At 42.7% G+C, this 17,698-nt stretch overlaps 1 protein-coding gene across 1 annotated transcript; it reads right to left on the bottom strand.

Annotated features, from left to right (window-relative positions):
• Positions 1 to 123: 123 nt before the first annotated feature.
• lrp3 (low density lipoprotein receptor-related protein 3) lies at positions 124 to 15,746 on the bottom strand. Its single transcript, XM_050047612.1, is given in 8 exon segments — positions 124 to 5,280; positions 6,837 to 6,969; positions 7,314 to 7,786; positions 8,128 to 8,744; positions 9,404 to 9,609; positions 9,687 to 9,825; positions 15,551 to 15,628; positions 15,631 to 15,746. Coding segments are annotated over 8 exon segments (2,586 nt in total). The 5' UTR covers positions 15,698 to 15,746; the 3' UTR covers positions 124 to 4,407.
• Positions 15,747 to 17,698: the final 1,952 nt, after the last annotated feature.

Raw genomic sequence — 17,698 nt, 5'->3', positions numbered from 1 at the left:
GTAATAAACTACCAGTATTATGGTGGTAGTTGTACTGGCAGTAGTGTTTTGAGGCAAAAACAGAAATCATATTGAAAATATTTCACACACTGAAATAACTCAGTAAATGATAAAGAGCTTGAAGTTTATTAATCGCAGGCACAGGAAAACAATGACTAATAATCAGCAGAAGGCTGTACAGGGTTTTGATCAGCAAACCCCACAACATCATGGTGGCATTTCTCTTTCAGCACAAAATATACAAATATAGTTCTCAAAATAAGAGAAGTGCTTTCATACAAACAGTTAACGCTGACGTCAGCCTTTGACGGGGAAGAAGCTTTAAAATCAAACAGCAAGGAGAGGGTAAGCCATTCTTAGAAAACCTGGTTCAGTAGCACTTTACTTTCCAGTGGCATGGATCCAGTGTATTTACCTGTGTGTTAACCCTTTGAAAAGTCCAGTTATTACTCAGCATATTGGAAAGGGTTTGATAAAGTGAATAAATGCAAAGGAGAAAAACTGACAAAACAGTTAAGAAGATCTTGACATGGCTTCTGCCGAGCAGTTCATCACAACTTAATCAAAGCAGTAAAACCCAGAACAGAAACACTTGATCTTAGCTGACAGATAATAAAACATCACATTAACCACATTAGCAGTCAGTGTGTCAGTACAGTCTGCAAAATATCAAAGCAATGAATTTCATCAAGACTTTCACAGATTTAAATAAACAGGTAAATACACTGAATTTATATAGTTACTTTTTCCCTAACTCCCCTGCCATAATAATCCCAGAGATTCCTGATGCAGTAGTGCATTTTAACTCCAGAGCAGTTGGTTGTATCAATCACATGTCATATCATAAAGCTGTGTCCAGACACACAAACACATCCTATCTCTTCGAACATGTAAACCACAACTGTGGGCTGTGAAACTGTCCGTGATATTTACAACAGCAAGGAAAACCATTAAGGCAGTTTAACACACCTCTGTACATCACAAAGCAGGTAAGGAAATACATTCTGCAGATTTGTGATTTTTCTATCTAAACTAATAAACGTAAATCATTTAAGGACAGACAGGCTTTGAACTTAAATAACAAGGTACAAAGGGAAAAAAGCACAAAATATATAAAGCTTAGAATGAATAAACTGATGTGAAGTGGAATCAGAGCAAATCATTAGGCAGGAATTACTTGTGGAGACATCTCTAATGGCACATAACATGTAGCAGCCGTTCATGAGAAAACTTCTATAAGAAGGAAAAACAGCAGTAAAGACGATGCATACAGAACGATACAGAAACCTAACAAATCAACCAGCATCTGGCTTCTGCTCATTTCTCTTTCTGTTCAGTATCAATGTCCTGCAGTAAAAGAGGGAGAAATCCATTGATTTCAAGAAAAGTGAAAGTGATACATTCTTCAGAGGTCCAACAGTTATTAGTAAAGGGTCACCAGGGTCACCTCAGAGAGACAAGCTTTACAAAAAACACCAGGCAATCAAGTTCAATCAAGTTCAGTGTTTGTCAAGGCAGAGAGAGAAATATAAAGTAGGACTCGTACAGGTCTCCGCTGAAGACTGAAAAATAGAGGCCTTTGATTTAACATCCTGTCGTAAAAATTCCACAGCATAGATATGAATTTCCAATGGAACAAACCAGCAGTCCAGGCGCCTGCAGTGACCAGTGTGCAGTCAGCAGTACTGCAGAGGTACAGCTGCGATGAACAGGACTCAACAAGCAGTCGATATTCTGAAGTGAAACCTCTCTTCCGGACACTTCCTGGACATTCACATAAAATCTTCACTGCACTGAATGGAAATCAGAGCAGACACAGACACACGTCAAGTTCATTCAGGTGAGGAAAGGCTTCCTTTAGAGGACAGTTTGGGTTCGATTTGAGGAGGACGAGGAGCTGAGCAGAGTTATGGGCATTATACTTGGACGCTCTGCCTCACTTTACATCCAAGTTTGGCTTTTTGAATCTGAGGATATGTCAAGAGAAAAATGCTTAATTGAAAAACTAATTTCATACAACTTATGAAACATAAAGAAAAAGTTCTTCATGTTTAAAAGGGGTCACTAAAGTATCACTAAAGAGGAATAGCGCTGGAAACGTACAGTATATGTTGAATAAATACTGACAGAGGTTTAGCATGATTGAATGATGCTGCACTGTTAAAGGAACAGTTCGACATTTTTGGGGTGATATGCTTATTTGCCTTTACCTAAGAGTTAGATGACAAGATTTTAACCACTCTCATATCACATATCCCTATAGGCAAGGCTGCAGCCAGCGGCCAATTAGCATAGCTTAGCACAAAGATTGAAAACAACTGGAAAATGCTAGCCTGGCTCTACCTGAAGGTACAGAACCTGCTCACTCACTACCTTTAGACAAAGTCAGCCTGCTTTACCTTATCAGTCTTTGTGCTAAGCTAGGCTAAGCTAACTGACTGGTGGGCAGAGCCTTATATTTTATGGACAGATCTGAGAGTGGCATTGATCTCCTCATCTAAAGGCCCAGACACACCAAACCGACATCAAAGAACTGGCGGTGACAGAAGCCAACTTTTGCATTGCCTCAAGTTGTCTGAATCTTGTCCAAGAATTTGCACTTGAATAAGCTGCAAAAACTACAGCCAATGGCCAACCAGCATGACATTCTATGTTTGTGTGATAGGAAATAACTCATCACACAAGCAGGAAGTGTTAGTCTGTATTTGTCATTCAAAAAGGGAAATCGGAGGACTGACAGGACTATTTCAAGATGCTAGTTAGCCAGTTAGCACATTAACAACACAACCCGATGTTAAAAAAATAACCAAAGCATATTACTGTGCCTTAGGGAACAGTGACACAAACAATGAACCATTTCTGCTTAGCCGTTTAGCCTGATGGCTAAAAAAAATATTTTGCCTAATATCTCGCCATCTTGACCTTAGTTGTTTGCTTTCCTCACTTTTATTTCTCTTCTCATGTGCTGAGCTGAACAACCAATCAGAGTGATCTCATTCATCAATGGGCTCCGCCATCTCCAATGCTGATTCAACATGCTGAATTGTCCAAAAAAGGCTGACTAGGGCCGACGAGGGCCAACAGTGAGAGACACACCACAAAAAGTAGGGCGACAGATGCTCACCGATGTCCCGACATTGATCAACAGCCGACCTTTGGCTTGGTGTGAGGGCCCTAACTCTCTGCCAGAAAACTAAAATTTATTGTATTTCCCAAAATGTCAAACTTTTGTGCATCAAATTTATGTTGTTATGTTGTTGTTATGTTATGTAAAAAGAAGGTCTGGTGATGTTTTATGTTTTCGTACTGTTAGCAAATCCCATGAAAAAGGCCAAAACCAACAATGTATCAGTTCTGCTGACAAGTATTGTTTGTGTAGCCTGATATAGTTTATACCTCTGTGTTGTAGAGCTTCAGTGTTGTCTCAAAACTATTTTAAAAAAAACACATCAGTAGCCTCATTATCATAACCACACACATCACACACACACACACACACACACACACACACACACATCGTCCTACTGCCGCAAATACTCACTAGAGCGCCACGCGTGTATTAATCCGCAGCTGAAAACAACAATTGCCAACAATTGCACTACTTGCACTTACTCCTGTTTGAATAACGTTTCATGAAAACTCCTTGTCATTTTAGGAAATTATTTTGTCTTTTTTAAAAGTTAAAGTATACACACAGACTGGTGAAGTCTGTAAGCATTTGTTTTGGCCTTTTCATTTGATTTGTTAAAAACAAAAACATAAAATATCCCTATTGTTATCCTTCACTGCGACAGCCAACTGACTTTATAGAAGTCTCATACAATAATACAAACACCACCTCCTACAGTAAAATAGGAATAAGTCAGATTATAGGATCATTAATCAGGTAAATTTATATTGGATCACTAAACAGGCTTTCATGGTTCACAGTATATAGCGGTGCATAATGGCTCTGGGTTAACGACACAAAGGCTGCTTTGGCGTAAGGACATGATGCCAATATTGTATTGGTACTGGTGGCCAGAACTGAGTTTGATTTTCTGGAACAGGCTCATGATGAGTTTGTGTCCAAACAGGTTAAACAGGGGCATTTGTTTGCATTTAATTGTGGGAGTCAACATCAAGCTCCTGTTTGACAAAGAGATTTACTGTACAACACAGACCATAAGCACAACCAACGCTGGTTTTATTCATCTTAGCAAAACACTGCATGTGCATAATTTGGTGCATATGCAAATTTTTATGCACTCCAAGTGTTGAGTGGACATGAGCGAATTATATTCTGACGTACTTCTCTCACACCTCTGAATCTGGTTGGGACACATTCAAGGACACTTTAGCAGAGCGGATATTGCTGACGCCAGGTCTCAACAGAGTGAGGGGACGGAGAGTATTTTCCTAAACTCTTCAGCATGACATTGTCTCCCTCCCTGAATCTCCTCCCTCATCACTGAGGGTCCTGCTGAACCTGCAGAGCTTGCTCTTGCCCTCTCTCCTCCTCTCATCCCTGCTTCTTATTTCCCTGCTTGGCACGTCCACGGTAAAGTGGCTGTTGCAGTCCTCTGCTTTCACAGAGGAGGACGAGGACTCAGGGGGTGTGGTCACCTCGAGCCCCTGGGAGTGAGGGTGGGTTGTGGGTGTCTGGGAGCTGCTGGAGAACACAGGGGGTGAGATAGGGGACAAGGGCCCCAGGGGGGAGTAACGTCTCAAGGAAACACCCTTTAGGTTGACAGCAAGCTCCAGAACTAGTTTCCTAGATGCCCTGGGGTGGCACGGGGGTACAGAGTCTTCCTGGGGAGTGAGAGGGGCTCCGCTATGGGCTGAGGACTCACTCTGAACAGGGGTGGAGGGCTCGGACTGTGGGGCCCTGCTGCTGTCCCTGCTGACAGGTGACAGTTCCTCCTCCTCTGGACTGTCCACTGACTGTGAAGAGAGAGGTGATGCAGGACTCTCTGGTGTGCAGGGCTGTGAGTCCATGTTGGCTGAGCAGCAAGAGCCCGGCACTACATCAGCCTCATCACCAAGCCCAGCTCCAGACCTGGCCCTTGCCTGAGGCCCTTGCACACCCACAGTTCGGTAGTTGTGGAGCCCAAGTGTGATTTGTGTGGGTCCAGGGGAGTCAAGCAGGGGGGCATGGCCTCTAGTTCGCCCTCCACTGCGGAACAGGCGACTCCACAGATGTCCCAGACGTCGACGAGAGGAGGAAGAGGTGGAGCGCCGAGTCGAGTGACGCCTGATCTGTCTGCGCATCGCCAACCGCAGGTTCTGTAACACGGAGGCCTGGAGGAGGGGAAGGGCAAACGGAGAAGAAGACACAGAGAAAATATAACTCTGTTTCTATCTAACTGTCAAGTACAAACCAAGCAACAAACTCCAGGGCTGAAAAACAAGCAAGTGTCAAAAACTGCAGTTCCCTGATCGTCCACTTGAGGCTGGCTCTGAAAGCGAGTTAACCCCCCATAGAGTCCCATGTTAAAATGCCCAAATTTACAACACAAATGAACATGTTTACAGCCTGGTGCAATGTGTCTTTAGCTAATTTTCCCATTCTTGACAACTGTACAGGGGCTGAATTTTTATATAACTCATCTGTATACATTTCATAAAGGCTGTCCCCTACTACGTTGCTACCGTAGCAACAACACTGATTAGGTCATGTAAGCATGGCGTAACCCCAGTTTCTCAAAGTATATCAGCGCATTTTCAGTTAAAGAAAGTTAACTGTAGGCCTACTGTTGTGGTCACCTTTTTCAGTGTTTGGTTGTACTAAAAGACCTTCTAAGGAGTTGAGTGTTCATTATTTCTGATAAGTACATGTGTTTTAATGGTTTTAAGCCTGTTTTTCGACATCAAAAATTAGCATTAGCATTATCACAGTTAGCCACCGTTCTAACTAAGCTAGCAGCTACTGTTAGGGTTATTTCCACCCTCTTGCCCAAATATGGCACTAAAAATCCAAGATGGCGACCATTTTTTTATGCGGTCTATGGTTCAAACAAGATATAATGTGTTAATGTGTGATCTTTAGATGTGCTGTAGGGCTGTGTATTGGTAAGAATCTGGCGATGTGATATGCACATCGGGCTCAATACAGGGCTCATGATTCAATATATTGCAATATATTGTGACTTTTAAATCTAATTTTTTGGGAAACTGTAAACACTAGCGGGGCACCCTTTATGATTCTGTCTGTTTCATAGGCCGGTGTTCTTTGTGTTTATGTTACTGATGCAACATTGGGGTGGAAGAGTCGAACAGCTGAAGACAGATTACAACACTAAGAGATCCAGAGGTTGAGGGTTTAAACAAAACACAAATGAACCACTGTCACAAACTTTTGTATACAAACTATTACTTACAAATTGATAAAAACAAAATGATAACAAAATATTGCAAAATTGATAGTTTTCAAACCCCTTATTTGCTGGTAAGCGGATTTTGTTTCCTCCACTCAGTGCCAGGCTATCTGTCTTCCTTTGCTTCCACACCTTATGTAAAGCTAAGCTAAATGGCTGCTGTAGCTTGATATTTACCATAAAGATATAAGAACTGAGTCAACATCTAACTCACGACAAGAAAGAAAACAAACTTATTTGTCAAAGGGTTAACTTTTCCTTTGTGTAAATAACACAATATTGGTTTTGCTCACACAGACATTACAGTGTTTACTGAAACAGAAATTGAATTCAAAGAGATACTGACTAATGTTGCCTGCGTCAGGATTGCACTGCTGCTCCTGGTTACCAAAATTGCAAAAAAATTAGCTAGTCACACCAGTTATGCACAAATCCTGAGTTTGAAGGTCCAGAGTGCATTATTGTGTGTGAATGCAGTACCTGGGTGGGGTTGTACACTGGGAAATCCTCCACTGGAGGGATGAGCCCCTGGGCGATTAACTGACCATACGAAGGGGGTGCCTCTCTCTGGACAAACTCCGCCTCCATGCGAGTCATCTGAGTTTCAAAAGCTCTGTAAGGGGGAGATAAAGAGAGCAAGGTGAGCAGACAGACGGCAGGACAGAAGAAAAGAGAAAGAACTTAAGTGATGTAGTCAGAGAGTGAGCGAGTTTTAGGAGAACAGTATTAGTTCTGAAGAAACCTGTGGCCTCTGCACCATCAACAGCAATTAGATGCTGTAACAGTATCAATGTGCTCTTGGACCCACATGTCAGAGATATTATGGTGGTAGATTTATTCAGAAACAAAGCTTTGAATAATTCAAAGGGATGAAATAAATGAGTACACTACATGAGACAGTAGTGTAAGTGGGGGACCAGTAATACTGGATACAGAGACAGACAGAGGTGTCCCTACCTGTACTCTCTGCTTCTGAGGGAGTGGAGTTTGAGGGCACAGCCAAGGGCAATAACTAGCAGGAGACTGCAGACCAGACTGCCGATCAGGGCGGCCGTGATCACTTTCCTGGGCACTGCTGCCAGGCAGTCCCTCTCATCACTCCCGTCTAAACAGTCCTCCTGGCCGTCACACCGCCACGTCTCAAAAATGCACAGGTTCGTCCCACAGTGGAAGTTTCCAGGTTGGCAGTCATAACAGTTTTTCTCATCCGACCCATCCGGGCACCTCTTCTGGTTGTTGCAGCGCTCAGTGGCTGGGTAGCACACTCCAGTGCCACCCTCGCAGGGAAACTCACCCACTGGACACGTCGGGCAGGCCTCCTCGTCACGGCCAGATGGACAGTGCCAGTAGCCGTCACAACGCTGGCGTTCAGAGTAGCAGCCCTGATCGCTGCCACAGGGATGCTCGCCAGGAAAGCAGTAACCTTTGACCTGAGTGGGTGGAGGAGAAATACATCACTGTCTAGACACAGAGAGGACAACCTGTACTCTGCTTGATTGATAGCGTTCTCTGCAGAAACAGAATAGCTCCTCTATCTTCCAACCATACTAATCAGAAAAGTGTTGACTCTAAATGTAGACAGAAATGGTGAAAAGAGGATGTTTCAAACATCCACTACTGACAGAGAGATGGAGAGGACGGAGAAGCATAAAGAAGAAGGTTTAAACTATAAGTCAGAAGAGACAGGTGGAGATGAATGAAGGCTTTAAATCTGAGGACAGTGGAACAAGTTTTCTGAAAAGCAGGATGCAGTATTCCCAGCTTGCAGTACCTGGTATGTGGCATTGAAGCCATGTCCAGGGCTGTGAGGCTGAGCCATGTACAAAACACTCATCTGTCCCCGACTTGACTCCAACAGCGCAGGGCGCCGGTTGTTATGATATGACAACACCTGTAAGAGGTGCTCTGCACGCTGCAGCAGGCCATCGTAGACATGCAGCGAGTCTCCAGGTCCCAGCTGCAGGTCCAGCTGCAGCACGATGGGCTTGGGGTCCTGAGTATCCAGTGACCACGAACACCTCAGCTCTACGGCGGCGCTCCTGTTAGCCCGGAAAAAATCTGGGGAAGCAAAGGACCCGTAGAAGTTCCCTAGATGTTTGCCACAGGTGGTGTCAGGGCAATTCAGCTCATCTGTGCCATCAGGACAGTCACGGGCTCCGTTGCAGCGCAGGGCAGCAGGTAGACAGCGGGTGGACTGAGCCTCAGTGCACGGGAGGGAGCCAAAGGGGCAGAGGCCAGGCCGGGCTTCAGTGGGAGGGGGGGAGCAGCTGCGTTCGTCTGTGGCATCGCCGCATTCATCCTGACCGTTGCACTTCCAGGAGCGAGGAAGACACTTTCCATTCCCACACAGGAATTCATCTGACTGACAGCTGCTCTGGCCCAGGTGACCTACAGAGGAGAGAAAATGACAGACTGCAACACAAACTGACATGCTCGCATTTAGCTGAGCGCAACAACACAATCAATAGTGATTTCCATAATAAACAATGTAATTAGTCTTTAGTGACATCCCTCCAAAACATATACAAACAGTTTGCCTAAACAAAGGCACGTCATTGTCACTACTGTAAGAACAATCACTCCCTGATGGATTTAATGTTCTTCAGCACAGTCTGGCAGCTAATCCCCACTTTTAATTTTAGTACTTTCTGTCCGACTTCATATAAATCCTGATCCAGTGTCCCAGCCCTCATAGTCATTTGCTGGGCCATACTGAAAGCTAAGACACATTTTGCTGTCATTTCTAGTCTAATTAAAAGTTCAGTGCTCTTTGAAAGGGTGTAGTTGCATTATTATGCTCTTCTCAGTATAAAATGGTGTTAAAATGACAATAATATTGTTTATTCCAGTTATTTCTGTGACAATATATCGTGTAATAAAAGTACTTATCGTGACAGGCCTAGCAAGCAGCCTAAGTAGAGCCAACAATGTCTAGTGATAATGTAACATATTTCTGTACAAGCAATACAGGAATACAAAATACTGCCATAATGACACACAAGAGGGTATTAGTCAGTGTAGTAAATATCCTCCTTTGTCCTGCTTACCTCTGATGTAGGAGAGGCGAAAACCTTGTGCTTGCCCAGTACCGTTGGCCTGAGAGTGGAAATAGAGCCAAACGCGCCCCCTGGTAGAGATGAAGGGCGGAGGCAGCATGGAGCCACACAGCCTGGATTCCCCGTTCCTCGAAGGAGTCAGCAGGAGCCAGTCTCCCAAACAACTTCCTGACTCCGCCACATCAAAGTTCCGGAAGCTAGAGCAGAAGAAGGATGCTTTCAGGTGCTTCACAACAAAGGTCATGTGTGTACTGTATGTGTGACAGGGTTCTACCTGATGGTGATGACCTCTCCTTGACCTCCCTGGATATGCCAGCTGCAGTTGGTTCCAGGCGGGTAGTTTAAAGGCCAGGAGGGGCTGTAGATCACACCCCTCCGCTCTGTGTGGACCTCCACTCGCTCACTGCAGCCTGCTGGGTGACAAGGATGAGGAGATGGGAGCACACGCATTAGTGAGGCCAGTCTATGTTATCATTTAGTGGACGTTTACGTGTCGGAGTGGAATATGCTCAGAATGTATGGGCTGTTTGCTAGCTAATGTACGGATGGTATGCTAGAAAGTGATCTTCTGAATTTAGCATGGAATTGCGAAAAGAAGACCATCCATAAAATGATCATTTTCATAACATTAAAAACTATCACAACTGACAGTGATATGGGCTACGTAACACTCATATTACATTCTAGTTTTCCAGTTTCTAATAAATCTGACAGTAAAGACACACAGAGACAGTACAGTGTTTGACACTGATTGTACACCATAGATTTTAATAATAACTAGATATCAGACACCAAGATGGCACCTTTTTCATTCCAATGTAGGTGCTAATGTTAGCTTCTAGCTTCTGGGTTTTCTTCTGTGGTACAAGGCCCACTGAATATGCGCAGTACGATCTGACCAGCTGGCGAGTTTCCGCTTGACTCCCTAGACTTTATATTGTGATGACATCACAGATTTTTAAATCACTTTTCTTGGCTTTGGGAAAGTTTTACAAACATAAAACAACCATGGTAAATTAACCTTGTTTGCAGTTCGAGGTGTCAACAGTTTTACAGACGTATCACTAGCCCCTTTTACACTGCCACATTTTCAGCGAATGTTGGGCCATTTTGCAGGCAAGCTGCGAGTGTTTAGACACACAGAGCCGGATTGGCGAGTTGATCCGAGGTGCCCAATTTCCCGCCGCGTAGGGGTAAACATATTGGCAAAACCTTTTTGGTTTAAAAAGAACGAGGCGCCCTTCCACCACGGGAGGAGCTGTTGATGACGCTGCACATGTAACCCACTGGTGGTGGACTAACAGGAAACAGCTGATAGCAGGAATGAGCAGCTAGTAGCAAGAGGGAAACGCAAACCTGAAAGACACTGTAAACATGAGCAACTGGGGAGACAGGAATTGCGCAGACTGACCAGCTGCGGCTTCCCTCGGAGCAAGGCACAAGTCATTAGTAAGTTAAAGAATGTGAAGAGAAAGTTTCACGATGTGAACGACCACAACAGCAGGAGCGGCAGGGGACGGCTCGACTGGCTGTATTTCAATTTGTGTCAGAGCATTTGGGTGTCGAGCTCACGCCCCCCATTGCCCCGAAAAAGGCACATTCTGTATGAACAAAAAAGGCAGGTGACATTTCGCTGCACTCCCCGATTTTGCTTTTACACTGCCAATGCTGAACGAAGACTGATTGGGCTTTCCTGCAAATCTGCACAATTCCTATTTAAAAGGGGCTTTTTATTATGTGGTCTTTGGGGAAAATGCTTTTTGGCCTGCAGGGGGATTTTTTTTTGCTGCAGTACTGAGAGTGGCCACTAGGAAAATTAGGCTGCCAGGCTGAGTGGCTATCCTGGGGACCTGGCTGTACCCACAGCAGTCATGCTATGGCTTCCACTGGGGTACAGCAACACCATAAACAACCCCCACACAGAACTGCAGTAACACTAACACCAGTAGTCATAATAATAACTTAAAGTCAAGGTCACTGTGACCTTGTATCCATCTCAGTCTCGTGAACACAATATCTCAAATTTGGCACAAACATCCGCTTGGACTCAGCGATGAACTCAATAGATTTTGGTAGTCAAAGGTGAAAACTCAAGGTCATTGTGACTTAACAAAACATGTTTTTGGCCATAACTCAAGAATTCATGCGCTAATCATTGCAAAAATGTTACATAAATGTCTAATAGGATAAAATGATGAAGTGATGACATTCTAGATCCAAAAGGTCAAAGGTCAACTTCTCTGTGACATCATAATGTTCTGCATAAAACACTTTTCTGGCCATTAATCAACACCATAACTCAGGAACAGATGGAGAGACATCTGATCAGATACTGAATTGGTGACTCTAATCTTGGGCGCCCACGTTAAACCTGTGCTGATTGTATAGATCCTCTGTGCTGGCTGGTTGAAGATGTGTGTGAGCATCCATGTTTTAGAATTTGTAGCTGCTTTGCTGCATCATCCATATTTGAAGCATTGTCTTCAGCCATAACGACATATGAATCTGGACAGACATGGATGTAAACTGCAACTTGACTGGTTCACAGAGGCATACAACCATGAAGTGGTAATTCTAGTTTAATTTATATTTTTTTATCAGTACACTGGGAGGCACTTTTTTAGCATGTTTAAATATTGAAGGAGGGGATTTGTCCCCTCCAGTACACATTATAATTACTGCCTTGCTCAAACAAGTGTATATAGAGCGTCTTATGTGGATGGTTTTCAGCTGCACTTTAATATATACTTGGTGGCGTGTGAGTAATTTCCAGCAGCACAATGGTGTATGAGGAAATGAGTCAAAATAAAGACACCAGTGGGCAACAGTGTGGCCCACTGATGTGTTTTTAATAGTTTTTGGACAACAGTGGAGCTCATATAAGGCTTTACTGTAGCTGCACGGAAAATACTTGTTACAAGGATTAATTCATTGTTGGTTTTGGTCTTTTCAAGGGATATGTTAACAGAAAGGGAAATACAGAACTCTGCATACATATCACACAGTATCTGTAAACGTGACCTTTCTCTTACCGAGCATTTTATGTAAACATGAGGCATCCTTATCATCTTGAATTCTTGAGAGGAAAACTACACTACCTTGCACGAGAGAGATATGGTCTGTTCCTTTATTCATGATGAACTGAGAATTATGCATGCTCAGCAGGAACCATACTGCTACTGCCAGAACACTGCACACACACACTCCACTCACTCGCATTAGTACCTTGATTCAAACTCCTGAGCAGAATTTGTCATGACCTTAGCATGCCAGCACCAAGAACATTAACGCTTTAAAGGACGTTACCACATCGCTGCTGCATTATACAAACATGCGTACTGTTTAAATCGGTGCAAAAACCCTAAAACAATGCCTCGACAAGACAAATGACCTTAGTGCCTTTCAGGGAAGCTCTGTGCTGATCACATGGGGGCTAAAACAGAAGCAGCACCAAACTGGCAGCCAAGGCAACAACATCGCTGCTGCCATCGCACCATTGCTCCAGGGAACAACACACAGTGTGAGGTGGCAGAGGAGAGCAATAGGAATGACACAGACATCTACGGAGTGCAGGCAATGGGTGCTATTGTTTTGTAATAAATAAAGGCATCAGGATCACAGTTAGATTTCTGAAGAGTTTGTGTTAAAACAGACAGTTAAACTGTGACGTAAATGTAACATCAGTGGGATGGATTTCATTTTCCTTCTTATGCTGAGAACAAGAATATAAAGCTGCTCTTATTAATCATCTCATTACAGCTTAATGCCACAGTGGCCATGACACACGTGTAAGAAGAAGCTGTCTAACAAGCCTGTTAATTACGCAGACCCACAGAGACAGAGCATCAGCTGCACTGCTTAACAATGATTAGCCAACATGGTCACACAGCAGAGAGTCTGCTCACTTCTGCTGAGTGTGTGTGTTTGTTTCAGGCTTTATTGATGAATCAGTTAAGTCAGCAGAGTGAAAGAAGAGGGCGGGAGGAGGAATCATTTAGAGCTCAGTGATGGATATCGACTACGCAGACACAGCTACCTTAGCACACACACACACACAAATACACAGACGTCAAACTGAACTGGACCGAGAAGTCTGTAAAGTAGAGCTGCACTATGTTGCTGTTTGGTGCGACGAGTTTCTGAGCACAGCTATGACTGTATTTCACAAATTATTATTTGTAATTGCTACTTCCTCTGCCTCCAAACTCAAAATCAAAGTTTGCCAAAGTAACCTGTTGGAGTTCAGCGGTGTTTAGTTTCATCTTTGTGCTTAAATGTAGCATCAGAGGTAAACAGGTTGGTATTAGTTTGTTGGCTGAACAAAATTCAACCATTTAACCATGGTCTGCTTTGCCACAGACCTGTCAAATGTTAAAAACTCTCATCACAGCAGCAAATATAAATGACTACTCTTTCTACCCATAGTTGCTCAAAGGACCAGAATGCACTGCAGCTTTTTCCTTGACTGAAGTTTCTACACCTCGCTCTTATTATGGACTGTTTTACTCTTCCAGTAACCTAAAGCAATGAGTTACGCTGCCAACAAGTTCATGAAAATACTCAAAGGAGATTTAATATAAGTGAATCAGTTTTTTCTGATTTCTTAAAAAGATCAAAGTAGAGGTAGAGGTATTCAGATCTTTTACTTAAGTAAAAGTAGGGCTGCAACCAATGATTATTTTCATTGTCGATGAATTTGAACAACAAAACACTCCTTTCAAAGTAAAAGTCCTGAATTTAAAACCTTACTTAAGCAAAAGTGCAAAACTAGGCTACCATAAGCAAAATGTACCCACAATATCAAAAATAAAAGTGCTCATGCAGAAAATGATCCTTGTGAGTAGCATATTTTTTTAGGTAAAATCTTAAACCCCACAGAAACTAGTAAATATAGCTGTTAAATAAATATAGTGGACAAACAAGTAAAACATTCCGCTCTGAGACGAAGTGGTTAAAAAATATAAAATAACATCAACTAGAAAAACTTCAAACCTGAAATGAAGCAGAGTACACTGAGTAGGTGTTCCTCATTGCATCAGTTGGATAAAGTGTTGCAGTAATAATCCTTTCCAATTTTTCATCGGTGTTGTTTACAAAAACAATATTTAATCCCTTGAAGATCTAGAAGAATGTCTACAAAATGAGTTTGAATAAAGAGTTTGCTTTGCTGGCACAGACACACAGGGTGTTGGGTATGCACATCCAAAATCCTGCAGATGCTGGATCAAAACTCAAACTGAAGAAGAATCAGTGATGTCTGACGAAGATCTCTGTCAGATCAAAATGCTGCACAGTAACAACTGCCTGGAGCTTTTAATGCATCGTGTGAATCTTGTGTGTGATTCTTCACTGACACAAACATGAGATGTTCTGCTATAGAGTGTCAGAGACAGAGACTATACTTTGTGTATGAAAAGGTGCCAAAACAAGTACTGACACGTGTTTGGGATGGTGTGTGTTTGATGGGATGGTGTGTGCGGGTACCCACACACACACACACACACACACACACACACACACACACACACACACACACACACACCTCTAAAATGTGAAACAGTTTGACCCCCGTTTGTCTGCTTGGCAGCCATCTGCTTTATCTTCATGCCAATAGAGTGCAGGATATGATAACAGAGGGGGGGGGGGGGGGGCTGACTGGCTGCAGAGAAGCAGTGATGTAATGCTGATAGCAGCATCACATTTGTGAAAGAGCATCCATGTTTCCACACTAACCCTGATCATTTACCCACCACAGATCGATACCCCCGCGGGTTTCTGCATAGCATGATAGCCTCAGATTCTCCCAACAATGAAAACACCTCAGTCTTCATCTGTCTCAACACTTTATCAGAGAGACACAGGACTGAGCAGAGCTGAATATCAGCCACAGCTACCCGGGTGTGAACATTAGGTTTATATGAGAGCTCTGCTGTGACAGTGATGTTAGACGCTTTATAAACTACAAGACCTCAGATGATAATAAACAACCACCAACACATATAAAATCTACTCACTGGATGTTACTGCCTGTTTGAACCTCCTGCACACAAACATGTCTCCATCAGGATGAACAACACAGATAAATAAGTGCACAGCTGTCCATGTAAACATTAGAGCAGATGCATTGTTGTTCCTCACCTGCACAGAGCAGAGCCGAGCGGAACCACAGCAGTCCCAGCAGCAGCTCCCTCAGCACCATGGTCCGCCGAGGACTTCTGCTCTTATCTCGGACACTCTCTCCACGCTTTGTCGGACATCTGTGTCCTCCGGAGAAGCTCCCCGCATCTGTGTTCAGCTCCGACACACCGAAGGGTCCTCACCGTGGGGAAGCATTGTGTCCTTTGCAGCGGTGGCCAAGACACCAGAGTCAAGGTAGCCAAGGGAAACCACACTGTTTCCGGTTTACGTCTTCAAAATAAAAGCCATGTTTAATCATCAACCCTTAACCATGGTCTGCTTGTAACAACATTTTCAGGACGTATTTGGATTAGGCTACTACTTACAAACCTTTATCCAAGTAATATGTCATTAACTAAACATCAGCAGTGTGTTATACTGTGTTATGCTCAGAAAAGGGCAATCTGCAGATGTGTTTATATGTCTCCTCTCAAATGTTTGCAAAACATTCAATTAGAGTAGATGTCTGAATTTTCTAAAACTGAGCCAAAAAATATGTGATGTCAAAATTAATTATACATATAAACCACAAAATAATGAGGCAAGTTTTTGTTGATCAGTGTAAATAAATAAATAAATAAAAGATTTAGATTTATTTATTCATAAGGAAAACACACAATAATCAACATTTCTGTAAATGTGACAGCGTTAGCCAGCTGGTTAATTTTCAGCTGCAGTCCTTTGGCAAGATGCTTTGAAAACCAATAAAGGGATTAAAAAATCCCAGGAAATTTCACAGGACAAAGACAGCATAAAGACAGCATTTAGACATACAGAGCAGCAATAGAAAGTAAAAATAGATTTTTTTAAAAGTCATTATGTATGGTCAAATGCACTAACACACAAGCAGTGCAACAGAAAGTTGGCTATGCTGTTAACAAAATAGAGAGTTGGCTGCTTGGCAGTGGGCAAGGGCATAAAGCAAGTTAGCAGCAGGTTAACCATAAATAACAATAGCAGTGTTATAATGAGCAATGTATTGTGTAAATGTTCACAGGTCTGATTGTCCAGAAAACAGGTCTTGAGCCTTTGTTTGAAGGTGTGATAGGTGTTGCAGTTTCTTATCTCAGATGGGAGATCATTATAGTTTAGAAGCTCTGACAGAAAAGTATAACTGGCTGAAGGAGCTGGACCTGGAAGTGCAGACCCGGTGGATCTGTTGTGGAGTTTTTCCTGTTACACTGCAATACCTGCACTGTCAACTCCCTGTGCACTACCATCATAAGCATATCTACTGTCATAACAGCTCTCTGTGGTAGTCCTGGGGCTGCATCATCATTTTACTCCTGTGTTTTTATTTTAATGCCTATATTTGTTATCCCTGTGTGTATCTGTGTTCATGTTGTGTAATAAGCTACAGGGTGCCTAAATTTCCCTCAGGATTTATAAAGTATCTATCTATCTATCTATCTATCTATCTGAAGAATGTCTTATTAAAGGGAAGCTACACCCATTTTCTAAATTCATACATGCCTTTCCTATAGTCTAAAACTGTCCAAAAAATATTAGTTAACATGAACAACTCTCCCAAATCCAAAAGCAAGAGTGCTAAAACTCAAATCTGTGATGTCATAGGGTATAAAGTATGGAGCTGCTCCATGTAAAAAATGTTAGAGATGGCACTGAGATCACCCAGGAAAATGTGTATATAGGTACATTTTTGTTTCAGGACAGAGAACACTACAATAGGATAAAGCTCATTTGGGTATAAAAAAGAAAAACCTTTGGTGGATCAACAAAATCAGTCTCCCATCTATTGTCTACGGAGCAGCTCCAGACTTTATACCCTATGACATCACAAGTTTGAGACTTACATCTCTAGTTTATAGCTTTTAGAGACAGTAGCTCATGTTCATAAATATTGATTGAACTTCCATGGACCTTGAAGAATAAGATATTGTAATTCTTCATGTAGGTGGTGTTCCCCTTTCATTTTGGTTACCAACAATAGCTGGACAAGAACAGAAGGCTAAGACTGTGTTCAGCTGATGGCTGTACAGTTGTAAAAATACAATATCTTAGTTATAGTTAATTTGGTCCTCTAGCTTGATGTTAAAAAAACAAAAAACAAACCTACAGACAGCGGGTTATGCGGGTCCTTATTTTGAA

The sequence above is a fragment of the Epinephelus moara genome, chromosome 1, assembly GCF_006386435.1.
Source record: "Epinephelus moara isolate mb chromosome 1, YSFRI_EMoa_1.0, whole genome shotgun sequence".
Classification (NCBI taxonomy): Eukaryota; Metazoa; Chordata; class Actinopteri; order Perciformes; family Serranidae; genus Epinephelus; species Epinephelus moara.
This window is presented reverse-complemented; position numbering and strand designations above follow the sequence as displayed.